The sequence below is a fragment of the Otolemur garnettii genome, unplaced genomic scaffold (assembly GCF_000181295.1).
Source record: "Otolemur garnettii isolate 467f Iridium unplaced genomic scaffold, OtoGar3 scaffold00031, whole genome shotgun sequence".
Classification (NCBI taxonomy): domain Eukaryota; kingdom Metazoa; phylum Chordata; class Mammalia; order Primates; family Galagidae; genus Otolemur; species Otolemur garnettii.
Window position 1 is genome coordinate 4,396,161 of NW_003852426.1, and position 13,996 is coordinate 4,410,156.

Genomic DNA, 13,996 nt, shown 5'->3' on the forward strand with positions numbered 1-13,996 from the left:
AACTCCTGGGCTCAAGTGAGTCTCCTGCCTCTGCCTCCCAAGTAGCTGGGACCACAGGCGCCCGCCACAACGCCTGGCTATTTTTTTTTTTTTTGGTTGCAGCCGTCATTATTGTTTGACGGGCCAGGCTGGATTCTAACCTGCTACCTTAGGTGTATGTGGCTAGTACCTTAGCCACTTGAGCCACAGGCGCTGAGCCTGCATTTCTTATTATATCATAGTACTTTGCATTGTGCAAAGCACTGATGGTTCCAAAGAAAAAACACAGGGTTCTATCCTCAAGGAACTCACATTGAAGACAAAACAGGTGTAGAAGTAGAAAGAGACACAGTTGCAGGAGAGGCCAAAACCAGGAGATGTACCATGGGGGAGGGAGGCCCACAGGGCAGGAAGTACTGGCAAGGAAAGCCCTACAGAGTAAGAGAGAGGAGCTTCTGGAGGGAGGAGAGCTCTAAGGACCATCAACAAGAGGTTTCACACAGCTGGGGTAAGGAAACTGTGCTAGGGACTGGATGGAGTAGAGATCACCAAAGACCTTGTTAGCCTACCCAAGGAGAGAAGGTACTGAAGCATTATGGGCTTTGAACTCAGTTCTGTGACTTCATTCCAGTTATTTAATCTTCAGACTTAGTTTTCTTCTCTGTAAAATGGTGCTAGTGATTATCCCCTTGTTAGGAAGTTGTGAGAATTTAGAGGCAACAGATGTGAGGGTGCTGAGAAAGAGCTGACTTTTGAAATGGTGGGTGATCATGATCCCTTTATCCTAGAGGCTGGGGTGGCATTGAAAAGTTTTAGATGCCAGAAAGGGTGAGTGGGTGGGTGTGTAGATGGGGACTGTGGAATGGGGCATGGCTGAGAGTGGAAAGGCATAAGACCTTAGAGACCCAAACACTCATATCTCTAGTTTGGTGTCTCATAAACTTCCCTCATCTGTCTGTCTCTAGTCTCTTGCTGTCTGTTTCTCTTCCTTTTTATTTTTCTTACTGTTTGTCTTTCTGCCTCTGTCTCTCCCCTGCCTGTGTCTCTAGGTCCCTTTCCCTCTCTCTCCACCTTTGCCCACTGCTCAGGGCTGTGAAAGGAGTTATGTCTGCAGTGTCTGCAGCATACGGCAGCCCAGACTGCAGCAAAGTCCCCACAGGACTGCTCCAGCTTCAGTTGGGGGACCAGGTGGGCTAGGTGTGTCTCTGTGTTCCTTGGGGTCCTCACTCCTCCACCCCAGAGAACTTGCCTTTAAGAGTGGCAGAAAGAGGACTTGATGGTAGGGGCTTGTCAGTGATGGAAGAAATCTCTTACGGGCTCAGGAAAGTCTCACTGTTGCCCTGGAATCCCCTGCTCTGAGGGAGGGGTGCTGTGGGGACACAAGTCTCTTCTGTCCTGCTCACTGAGCTGCCTTGTCTTCCAGGCTGGTGGATGACCGCTGTGTGGTGGAGCCTGCAGCTGGGGACCTGGACAACCCCCCTAAGAAGTTCCGAGGTAAGGCCTCCCTCTTCCCAGTCCTAGACATGGGGCTGGATTTATTCAACCACGTTTAGCCACAGTGACTGGATAGGGGAGAGCTGGTGCTGTCAGTGGAACCCCCTTGGGTAGCACTGCCCCCACCTTGGCACAGACACACCTCTCCTTCATTTTCTGGGGCCACACCCTACCTCTTGGGCACACCCACTTCTGGCCAGGGACCCATTCACCCCCATACTCTCCACCAGGCACAGGGCTTTCTTTGTTTGCATGATTGGGCGTTCCTGAGGGAACAAGGGTGGGAAATAGAATTGCCTCAGGCTTTAGGAGGCCAAGGTGAGAACTCTCCCCGTGCCTCAGTCTCCTTATCCTTCCAGAAAGGGGATTGGACCTAATGGTTTCAGGACTCTTTGACCCTGGTTGTCTTCAGCTCTGTCCTATGGGTGACTTCTGCCGTAGGGAAGCTTCTGGGGCCTAATCCTGGCTCTGCTCTGTGACCTTGGGCAAGTGGTCAGTGGGCTCCTCAGTCCTGCCCTGTGGGCCCAAGGGCTTTTGTGAGGCTTAAGGGATATCCTGGCTGTCATTGTGCCAAGTTAGAGTAAGGTGCTATTGTTGGGATTACCTGTGAGGGATGAGATTGACATTCAGACAGACAGGTCCTGGGTGTGTGTTAGGTAGGGTAGGGACAGGCAGGAACACGCGGAGTCTGCCGCCACCATGTCTGCCATGTGGTTGCTCAGCTCAGGAGGGATTAGCTGAGATTATCTTTGAGAGGGATGCTAGAAGGGGATGGGATTTAAGGTAGTCTTGTGACATCTTTGGCTGGCTGGCTGTTAGTGGCCTATCTTGTCGATGGTAATGCAAGATGGGGCAAGGGGGTCCTGGCCAGCAGAAGGGCCCCACCTCTGCTATTCTGTTCCTGCTTCTATCACAGTTTCTGAGTAGGGGCTTTTCCTGGGGTGGGGGGAACATGTGGGTACCCCTTGCTACCATACACCCTTTGTCCTGTACTGCCTGGCCCCATGCCTCTCTCATTTCATTCCCTTCCTCTTCCCCTCTCCTACTTCCCTCCAGCCACACCAGCTTTCCTGCTGCTCCTCGTGCTTATTAGCCACAGTCCCACTTGCTGTACCCTCTGCCTGAAATGTTCTCACTCTAAATACCCATGGGGCACTCACACTCAGCATCAGGCTTCAGGGAGGCCTTTCCCGACCACTCAGTATGAAACTGCACTGCTGAGCCCATTTCCTGTCTCTGCTTTACCTTTCTCCATGGCATACATCTGACCTGATACGCATATTTTAATTATTTTTGTTTATCTTTTTTCTCCCTCACTGGAATGTCACCTCCTCCAGGCAGAGCAGGCAGGGATTTCTGTTTGTTTAGTTTATTTACTGTCTTATCTTCAGCATCTGCCACATAGTGGGTGCTCAGTATACTTTTGAGGGATAAATGCATGCATTGGGCCCCTCTGGCTCCCTCCAGCCCCTGCCCCCTCTCTCAGGCCTGGCCATGTCCCGTTGATGTGACCTACCCAGAGGTCCCCTGGCTGAGCTCAGCCTTGAAGCCACTGGGCCCGGGCTCTGGGGGTTCCAGGGTGCTTGTGTGGAGCCCTTGCCTGGAGGTGGAGCTCTGATCACACCTGTCCTGGCTCCCTGAAGGTTGAGGTGGGTGGAGATCGGTGGCCTGGGCCTCTCCTGTGGCCAGAAGGAGAACTTTGAAGCGGCTGTTGGAGGGCAGATGCCGCTTTAGAGGAGGGACTTAGGTGAGTTTTGGGAGGAACTAAGTGAGAGAGAGCATGGTGAGGGCCCAAAGGGTGGGCTGTGCCAGGGTGGGGAGGGGCTAGGGCTGGAAGGAGAAGGCTTATGTATTGAGGTATGTGTGGGCAGCTTTGTGGTGTGACAGGCTGGTGACAGGGAGGTGGGTGTGGCCAAGGAAGACTTGCCCTAGGCTGCCAGTGGACTGACTTTGGGGCCAATTTTTGACAACAAAAAAGCCACTTAGCAGAACAAATGCTCCTTTGATTTCTTGCCTTCCTCCCCCCTTGCTGCTTCCCACTCCCCCGTCTCTTTCTATTTCCCCAAAGCCCGTGGGCAGAGCCCACCCCAGAATCCCTGGGGCACCCCGTGGTCCCCAAGACTTCTATGGGCCGAGCCAGCAGAATGAGGTGGAAGAGAAGGATCCCAACTCCATCTTCCTACCTCTTCTCCACCCCAGGGCCCTTTCTCTGTCTCTTCTCCTCCTGTTGGGTAAGGGGAGACCCACAATGTAGGTCTCTCATCTCCAGGTCTACCTCCAGAAACTCAGAGCTCACACTCCTAGCCATGGGGACCCCAGCACAAGTGTATGGTGGTCACTTGCACCTTGATGGGAGCAGGTGCTGAGTGGCCTCCCTTTCTTGGCCTCCAGCCCACACCTCCTTTCTGCCTCTCCATGCTCCCAGCTCAGTTTGTTGTTACTGCTATTAAGACGTATTTCAACTCTACACAAAAGTAAAGAAAAAATAACACACAACTCATGTACTCCATGCTGAGCTTTGTTAAATCCTCTTTGCCATGTTTATTTTAGATATTTTTATTTTTAAAGAAATAACATAGCCATAGCCAAAGCCCCTCTCCAGAGGGGAAATTGGTTTGTCGTTCAGGGGCCTGTTTGAACGGTTTCGCTATTATTACATAAACATGTATCTGTGGACAGTATAGAGTATTTCACCCTGTAAATTAAAGATAGCTTCTGTACAAATCTTTCTGCACTTTTTAAATTTTAAACTGTTCTTGAAATTTATTTGTGGCTCTAGTTCATTTGTTTAATTGCTATGTAATATTCCATGGGTGATAAAAAGCAACACATTTATTGGTATTCTTGTTGATGGACACTTAGCCCATTTCTAGCTTTTGGCAATTGTCTCCATGTTGCAGTGTGAGTCTCTCTTTGGGCTTGTAGGCACAGGTCACATTCCCAGAAGGGGAAGAGCTGGGTAGGAGGGATGCTCTTCTATCACAGGAGAAATGACCCTATGGCGTTCCACAGGGGCTGTCACCTCCACACCCGCAGACATGGGGGCAGCTCCCCTTGCTCTGCCCATGTCCTTGCCACCCTTGGTTTTGTCCCACTGACATTTCTTCCAACCTGCTGGGTGTGAAAAGCCATCTTACTGTGGTCCTCATTTGCCTTTTTTCTACTTGCTACTGAGGCTGAGCATCTTTTCATCTGTTTATTGGCCACTTGAAATTTTGTTATTCTTTTTCTTCTCTTTTTATAAAAGTAATATAAACATGTGCGCTAGGATCTGGAGGAGAGCCTAGCTCCCCCACCCTATCCTCATTCACCTCCTGTCTCCCTCCCAGGGGTAACTGTATTAGAAAATCTGATGAAGCAATTTATTATTAAAACATCAAATTATTGTACAAATGTACACTGAACTGTCCCCGCCCACCTCCCTCCTCCACAGGTGTCCCTTCAGCTGATCACTGTCTTTAATCTCTGTGCACTCTCCAGCATTCCTTTATGCAGATACAAATGTGTATTCGAATTTCCCCCTATCTTACTCACAGGTGACATTCTATATGCACTATTCTGTTCTTTGCTGGTTTTGCTCTATAAATCTGAATATGGGCAGATGCTACTGGAGATCTTTCTGTATTAACAGATAGAAGCTCAAACTCTTTCTCTTTTATTATATTTTCATTTTAATTTCATATCTTGGATAACTATGTGAAACTAGCATTCCTACAAATTACACAGTTTTTTATGCATTTAAAAAGGAGATATTGGGTGCCTCCTGTGGCTCAGTGAGTAGGGTGCCAGCCCCACATACCAAGGGTGGTGGGTTCGAACCTGACCCCAGCCAAACTATAACAAAAAATAGCCAACCATTGTGGTGGGTGCCTGTGGTCCCAGCTACTTGGGAGGCTGAGGCAAAAGAATCACGTAAGCTCAAGAACTGGAGGTTGCTGTGAGCTGTGACGGCATAGCACTCTACCAAGGGCAAAAAAGTGAGACTCTGTCTCTAAAAAAATTAAATAAAATAAAAAGGAGATATTTATTTTTAATTGTAGTTAAAAGCTTACCATCTTGGCTGGGCACTTGAGGCTCAAGTGGCTAAGGCACCAGCCGTATACACCTGAGCTGGTGGGTTTGAATCCAGCCCGGGCCTGCCAAACCACAATGATGGCTGCAACCAAAAAATAGCAGGGCATTGTGGTGGATGCCTTGTAGTCCTAGCTACTTGGGAGGTGGAGGCAGGAGAATCGCTTGAGCCCAGGAGTTGGAGGTTGCTATGAGCTGTAATGCCACGGCACTCTACCCAGGGGGAAAGCTTGAGGCTCTGTCTCAAAAAAGAAAACAAACAGAAAAACTTAACATCTTGGGCGGCACTTGTGGCTCAGTGGGTAGGGCACCAACTCCATATACTGAGGGTGGCGGATTCAAACTTGGCCCCAGCCAAACTGCAACAAAAAAGTAGCCAGGCATTGTGGCAGGTGCCTGTAGTCCCAGCTACTCGGGAGGCTGAAACAAGAGAATCGCCTAAGCCCAGGAGTTGGGGGTTGATGTGAGCTGTGTAATGCCACAGCACTCTACTAAGGGCGATAAAGTAAGACTGTCTCTGTAAAAAAAAAAAAAGCTTACCATCTTAACCATTTTAACTCTGTATTTTAAGTGTACAGTTCAGTGGCATTCAGTACATTTTCACTGTTTCAGCCATCACCATCATCCAACCACAGAACTCCAGTAAGCACTAATTCTTCATTCCTCCTCCCTGTAGCTCCTGACACCCATTCTACTTTCTGACTCCATGAATTTGACTGCTTTAGGTACCTCATGTAAGTGGACTTACACAGGATTTGTCTTTTTTGTGACTGGCCTTTTTCACTTAGCATGATGTCCTCAAGCTTTATCCATGTTGTAGCACGTGTCAGAATTTCTCTCTCTCTCTCTCTCTTTTTTTTTTTTTTTGAGACAGGGTCTCAAGCTGTCACCCTGGGTAGAGTGCTGTGATGTCACAGTTCACAGCAACCTCCAACTGTTGGGCTTAAGCAATTCTCTTGCCTCAGCCTTCCAAGTAACTGGGACTACAGGCCCTTGCCACAATGCTTGGCTAATTTTTGGTTGTAGTTGTTATTGTTGTTTGGTGGGCCCAGGCTGGATTCAAACCTGCCAGCTCCAGTGTATGTGGCTGGTGTCCTAGCCACTTGAGCTACAAGCACAAAGCCTTCTCTCTCTCTCTCTTTTTTTTTCTTTGAGACAGAGTCTCACTTTTTTACCCTTGGTAGAGTGTTGTGGTGTCACAGCTCACAGCAACCTCAAACTCTTGTGCTCAAGTGATCCTCTTGCCTCAGCCTCCCGAGTAGCTGGGACTACAGTTGCCTGCCACAATGCCCGGCTATTTTTAGAGATGGGGTCTCACTCTTGCTCAGGCTGGTCCCAAACCTGTGAGTTTAGGGAAATCCACCCTCCTTGCCTCAGCCTCCCAGAGTGCTAGCATTGTAGGCATGAGCTACCACGCCTGGCCTGGAATTAATATCTTTTAAAGCTCCCTCTATCCTGGATGATTCAATACAATGGCAGAGGAATTTTGTTTGAGACAGTCTTGTTTTTGTTACCTGGGCTGGAGTGCAGTGGCATCATTATAGCTCATTGTAGTCTGAAACTCCTGGAGTCAAGTGATCCTCCTTCTTCAGCCTCCCAAGTAGCTGGAATCACAGGCACCTACCACAACTTCTGGCTAATTTTTCTATTTATTGTAGAGACGGGGGCTTGTTTTTGCTCAGGTTGGTTTCAAACTTCTGAACTCAAGTGATCCACCCGCCTTGGCCTCCCAGAGTGCTAGGATTATAGATATGAGATACCATGCACAGTTGGCAGTGGGTTTTTAGAGTGTTAGATGCCTTAGTCAGTTTCAGATACCTGTCCATTGACTTTCTTTTCTTTCTTTCTTTTAAGAGACGGGTCCGTCAAGACCCCATCTCTATAAAAATAGGAAAATTAGTCACATGTTGTGGCTGGAGCTTGTAGTCCCAGCTACTCAAGAGGCTGAGGCAGGAAGATCACTTGAACCTAGGAGTTTGAGGTTGCTGTGAGCTAGGCTGATGCCATGGCATTCTACCCCGGATGAAATAGAATGAGACGCTATCTCAAAAAATAAAAAAGTGAAAAAGAGACAGCCTTACTCTGTCACACAGGCTGGAGTTCAGTAGTGGGTTCATAGCTCCCACTATGAACTGTGGCCTGAAACCCCCCATTTTAGCCTCCTGAGTAGCTAGGACCACAGGCACATACTGCCATGACTGGTTAATTTAAAATTGTTTTTGTAGAGACAGGGTCTTGTTATGTTGTCCAGGCTGGTCTTGACCTTCTGGCTTCAAGCAATTCTCTCACCTCAGCTTCCCAAAGTGCTGAGATTATAGCCAAAGGCCACCAGCACCCAGTCCTATCAACTTTATTTGATGAATAAATAGCCCCCTGTCTGAAGCCTCACCAGCCTTCTCCGCCCTGCGCCCCTCATCCACAGGCATATGGCCCTGGGACACACAGCCCTTACTGTAGGAAACTCCCTGGGCCTTCTCCCTTTCCTCTAGGCCTTTGATGCTGCTGCTTCTGCATGGGCCCAGTCTCCTGGCTACTTGTCCACCTTTCCTCCTCTCTGCCTTGCAATTTGGTGAGAAGGAAAGTTCTGGGCCCCTTCTGGGCCCATTCCAGGGCTGCCTCTGGGCAAAGAGCACAGCATAGTAAAAGTATAGAGATGTGCATGGGGACAGGGCCTCTTTTCATTTATATCTTACCAAATACATCTTTTCCATGTATCTTATCAAATACATTTGTTTATGTATTTCATAAGCATCTTCTGATATGTAATGTGTGGGGATAAAGCTCTGAAAGAGGGCTGGATGAGGTGGCTTATGCCTGTAATCCTAACACTCTGGGAGGCTGAGGCAGGTGGATTGTTTGAGCTCACAAGTTCGAGACCAGCCTGAGCCAAAGTGAGAGACCCCTGTCTCTACTAAAAATAGAAAAACTGAGGCAAGAGGATCACTTGAGCCCAGGAGTTGAAGGTTGCTGTGAGCTATGATAGCTCAGTCTCAGTACCTCACCTCTCTTCCACTGCACTTTACCCAGGGAAATAGCTTGAGACTCTGTCTCAAAAAAAAAATCAAGGCTGTAAGAGGGGATCTGTGGTGAGAGAAAAAGATGAATCTGACAAGTTCCAGGCAGTAGTTTCTAGGAAAGATATAGGGGAGTTGGTGGCAGGGAGGATCACGTCTGGCTACGCTGCTCTCCTGTGGGTGTTCCAGGGCAATGTGCTCCATGCAAAACTGGGCTCTGACCCATTTGTGGGTGGCAAAGTCATGTGAATGGGGCACAACCATCATTTGAACAGAACAGACTAAGAATGCATCGACCATAGTAAGGGGTGTTACTATTTTATTAAATCTTCCTTCAGCTCTGGCCATTTTCCTGTTAAATATGTCTAGTGAGTCTTAAATTTTAGTTATTGAAGCTTTTTTATTTCTAGAAATTCCATTTGGTTCTTTTTTAGTCTGCTCTCTTGCTTTTTATAGTTTCCTGTTCCCTGCAGGGATCTTCAAGCTTTTCTTTCACTGATTGAAGCAGAGAAGGCATATGTTTTACAGGTGATGTCTGTGTCTGAAGTCTCTGCACGTCTGTTTCTGGCGTCTATTTTGCCGGCTTATTCCCTCGTGGTGTCTAGTTCCCAAGGGCTCATGCTATCTTTGACTGTATACAAATTATGGAATTTGAAAAATCTGGTATGGAGGCTCAGGGCCCGTAGCACAGTGGTTATGGTGCCAGCCACATGCACCAAGGCTGCTGGGTTTGAGCCCGGCCCCGGGACAGCTAACCAACAATGATAACTGGAACAAAAAAATAAAATAGCTGGGCATTGTGGTGGGCACCTGTAGTCCCAGCTACTTGGGAAGCTGAGGCAAGAGAATTGCTTAAGCCCAAGAGTTTGAGATTACTGTAAGCTATGATGTCATGGCACTCTACCGAGGATGACATGGTGAGACTGTCTCAAGGAAAAAAAAGTAAAAATTTGGTATGGATCTAGGATGAAGGTGCCTTCCTCCACAGAGGGCCTGGCTTTTCTACTATCAGACTCTTTGGGAGTATCACCAATTCAAGACCACCAGAGGTCCAGCTCAAGTATGGAGGGTTCTTGAGACATCTGGGGAATTCTACCTGGGCTTTACTTCTTGGTAGGAGTGTTCTACTCTGGGTTGAACCCTTGCCTGAGAGTATATCCCTTTAGGTCCAATTTTCTGTTAGGTCAACCACTTTCTGTGAGTCTAGGCTTGGGTTTTGACCCTTCCACCTGGCAAAGGTGTCAATATAAAAATTCACATTTTGAGGAATCAGCAAATACCCTCAGGGCAAGGGAAGCTCGTGTGTTTGTCTACCTTGTTTCCCTTTGACCTCTTCTAGCAGAGACATTGCTCATTGACTTGTCAGTTCTTTAAGCTGTGTTAAAATAACATACCTTTTAAAAATCTGGTTGTTTTAGTTGTTTCTGGTTTCCTTGGTCCAGAATAGATTCTAATAATGGTTCTCAGGCCTGCTGGACCCCGAGCCTGCCCACCATCCTCAGGGATGGGGAGTCCCTATGTTGTTTCATGAAACGGTCATCTAAGATGTATTTTTTGGGTGGCCAAGGTCAGAAAAGCTTGAGACTCCTGCTCCAACCTGGGGCAGCACCTGTTTCCTTTTCTACTTTCTGGAGAAAAAGGGATGGGGATGTTATGCCATATGGAGACCAAGTAAGTGAGGATCCCCAGGTATGCAGACTCCTGTCCCTGCTGCCCTCAGTGCCCTGTCCAGACCACTCACTCAGGGCCCTGGGCTTCTCACACCCAATAGTCTCAGCTCTCTTGCCTGGTTCCTCTGTCCCATACATGGTCCCTGTCCCTGCCAGGGGGCCTTGACCTGTCCCCAGATGTGCCGTATCCTTTACCCACTCCTGCCTTCCTTACAGCCTCAGTACCTCACCTCTCTTCCTTCCCTCAAGACTAAATCAAACCCCACTCCTCAGACATGAGGGTGTCCTTTCTGGGTTTATGTATTCATCTGGCAGATATTTTCTGAGCCTCAGGTTAGGGGCTGGAGAAGCAGTGACCGGCTGTGCCTGCCTGTCTGCCTGCCTGCCCTGGCGTTTGGAGGGGGTAGCAAAAAACATGAAGTAGAATTCATAAATAAAATAATCTATCCATATATATGTTTATATAATGTGTAACTGGTAGCAGTCCACAGCCAAGGTCTGAGTGGGCCTGGAGTCAGGGGAGGGAATGAGGCTAGTATAATGTCCTAGGGGTAACAAAAAAGAGAAAATAAAGGAGAGTAATTTTTTTTTAAACATCTGTTTATTTGGTTTCCACTTTTTGCCATCACAAAATTAAAAAGGCTTACAAATTAATAACAATAACAATGTTTAAGATAAGGACTAGAAACAAAAACCTCGTAAAGAATGAACAAAGGTAAATACATTCAGAAAAGAAGTCAGATGATTGCTGCATCTGATTATTATTGAGCAATAATAATAATACAAAAAAAGTAACATTCATATTGTCAAATAAGAGTATGTCTATCATAGAGTGCTTTGACTCTAAGGTTCAGTATGGAGTCATCAGTTAACTTCTTATTTTTTTTCCAAAGTCTCAAAAAATAGACAACTAATATTTATAAATAAAAATAAAAGATAATTTCAAAAGACAGGTCATGACAAATATTATAGACAATAGAAAAAGAAGAAATACTTCAAAATCATTCTAGTTCATCTGGATACATATGATATTAAGATTGGAGGGTGACGCCTGTGGTTCAAAGGAGTAAGGGCGCTGGCCCCATATACCAGAGGTGGTGGGTTCAAACCTGACCCTGGCCAAAAACTGCAAAAAAGAAACATTAAAAAAAAATTGGAAAAAATGTATTATTATAAAGGGAAATTACAAACATATTTCACTTATTAATGACAATGCAATATCCTAAACAACATATTAACAAGTTGAATTAAAAATTAATGTTTAAGTAATGTACTTTGATCAAAATTAAATCCAATTTATGTGAGAATTAGTCACTATTTTCTTTTCTTTTTTTTTCTTTCCTTTACCTCACCCCCTCCCTCCTTCTCTCTCTGTCTGCTCTCCCCTTCCCCCATGCCCCACGATGTCATTAATTGTCATTAATTGTCCTCATATCAAAGTTGAATACATAGGATTCATGCTTCTCCATTCCTGTGATGCTTCACTAAGAATAATGTTTTCCACCTCCATCCAGGTTAATACAAATGCTGCAAAATATCCATTTTTTTAATGGCTGAATAGTATTCCATGGTATACATATGCCACAGCTTGCCAATCTGTTCCTGGGTTGAGGGGCATTTAGGCTGTTTCCACGTTTTAGCGATTGTAAATTGAGCTGCAATAAACTGTCAGTACAAATGGTTTTATAATAAAAGGTTTTTTTTTTCCCTTCTGAATAGATGCCTAGTAATGGGATTGCAGGGAGGTCTAGGTTGAATTCTTTGAGGTTTCTCCATACTTCCTTCCAAAAAAGTTGTATTAGTTTGCAGTCCGGCCGGCAGTGTTAAAGTGGTCCTTTCTCTCCGCATCCGCACCAGTATCTGCAGTTTTGAGATTTTGTAATGTGGGCCATTTGCGCTGGGGTTAGATGATATCTCAGGGTGGTTTTAATTTGCATTTCTCTAACAATTAGGGATGATGAGCATTTTTTCATGTGTTTGCTAGCCATTCATCTGTCTTCTTTAGAGAAGGTTCTATTCATCTCTCTTCCCCATTGATGTATAGGATTGTTGGGTTTTTTCTTGTGTATTAATTTAAGTTCTATATAGATCCTAGTTATTAAGTTTTTGTCTTATTCAAAATGTGCAAATATCCTTTCCCATTGGGTAGGTTGTCTATTTGCTTTAGTTGTTGTCTCCTTGGCTGTACAGAAGCTTTTCAGTTTAATTAAATCCCATTTGTTTATTATTGCTGTTGTTGCTATTGCCATGGCGGTCTTCTTCATAAAGTCTTTCCCCAGGCCTATATCTTCCAGTGTTTTTCCTATTCTTTCTTTGAGGATTTTTATGAGTTCATGCCTTAAATTTAAGTCCTTTATCCATCTTGAATCACTTTTTGTGAGTGGAGAAAAGTGTGGGTCCAGTTTCAGTCTCTTACATGTGGATATCCAGTTTTCCCAGCACCATTTATTGAATAGGGAGTCTTTCCCCCAGTGGATGTTCTTGTTTGGTTTATCGAAGATTAGGTGGGTATAAGTTGTTGGTTTCATTTCCTGGTTTTCTATTCGATTCCAAATGTCTATGTCTCTATTTTTGTGCCACTACCATGCTGTCTTGACCACTATGGCCTTGTAGTACAGCCTAAAATCTGGTAGGGTGATACTACCCCCGGCTTTGTTTTTCTTACTAAGAACTGCTTTAGCTATATGGGTTTTTTTCTGGTTCCATACAAAATGCAGAATCATTTTTTCCAAGTCTTGAAAATAGGATGTTGGTATTTTAATAGGGCTGGCGTTGAATTGGTAGATTGCTCTGGGAAGTATAGACATTTTAACAATGTTGATTCTTCCAGCCATGAGCATGGTATATTCTTCCATTTGTTAAAGTCCTCTGCTATTTCCTTTCTTAGGGTTTTCTAATTTTCTTTATAGAAGTCCTTCACCTCTTTTGTTAGGTATATTCCTTAGTATTTCATTTTCTTTGGGGCTGTGGTGAAGGGAGTTGTGTCCCTGATTAACCTCTCATTTTGGCTGTTGTTGACGTGTACAAAGGCAACTGACTTGTGGACATTGATTTTATATCCTGAGACATTACTGTATTTTTTGATGACTTCCAAGAGTTTTGTGGTTGAGTCTTTAGGGTTCTCTAAGTATAAAATCATATCAAGGGAGAGTAAGTTTTAATAAAATACATTTTTTTTTTTTGGCCAGGGCTGGGTTTGAACACGCCACCTCCGGCATATGGGGCTGGCACCCTATCCCTTTGAGCCACAGGAGCCGCCCATAAAATACATATTTTAGAAGGAAATGTTGGGTACAACTAGAAGACCCAAAACAGCAAATGCTTGCCTTTAAATCATAAATATGACAGCCACAAGTGCAGCCTTTGGGCATGACCGTGAGTGATGGATTTTCTGAAATAGCAAAAACTTCATGGTAAAATTTGAACAGCACAAAGGACAGTTTTCCCTAGGTCTGTACTGAATTTGCATTTCTGGAACATCTAGTGCTCACTAAATTCAAGACAAAAATATTTGTGTTTTTGTGTGTGACTGTGGGCCCAGTGCTTGAGTGTGTGAGATGGGACGTTTACAGTCAGGCATCACGTGGGGGCAGGCTTTGAGGTGCAGGTGTTCAGTACCCCCATCCTGCCCACTAAGGGCCAGTTGTGATAGTTGATGGTACACTCCAAGTCACCCCCCCCCACCCAAATTTCTTTCTTTCTTTCTTTTTTTTTTTTTTTTGAGACAGAGCCTCCAGGGCTGGGTCTGAACCTGCCACCTCCTGTATA

The 13,996-nt window shown here is 45.6% G+C and overlaps 1 protein-coding gene across 1 annotated transcript in view; it reads left to right on the top strand.

Annotated features, from left to right (window-relative positions):
- ITPR3 (inositol 1,4,5-trisphosphate receptor type 3) overlaps positions 1 to 13,996 on the top strand; it is a 77,253-nt gene that overhangs the window by 18,105 nt on the left and 45,152 nt on the right. Inside the window, exon 2 of the mRNA XM_003789102.2 lies at positions 1,403 to 1,473. Within this exon, the coding sequence (XP_003789150.1) occupies positions 1,403 to 1,473 (71 nt within the window). The remainder of the gene's footprint in view (positions 1 to 1,402; positions 1,474 to 13,996) is intronic.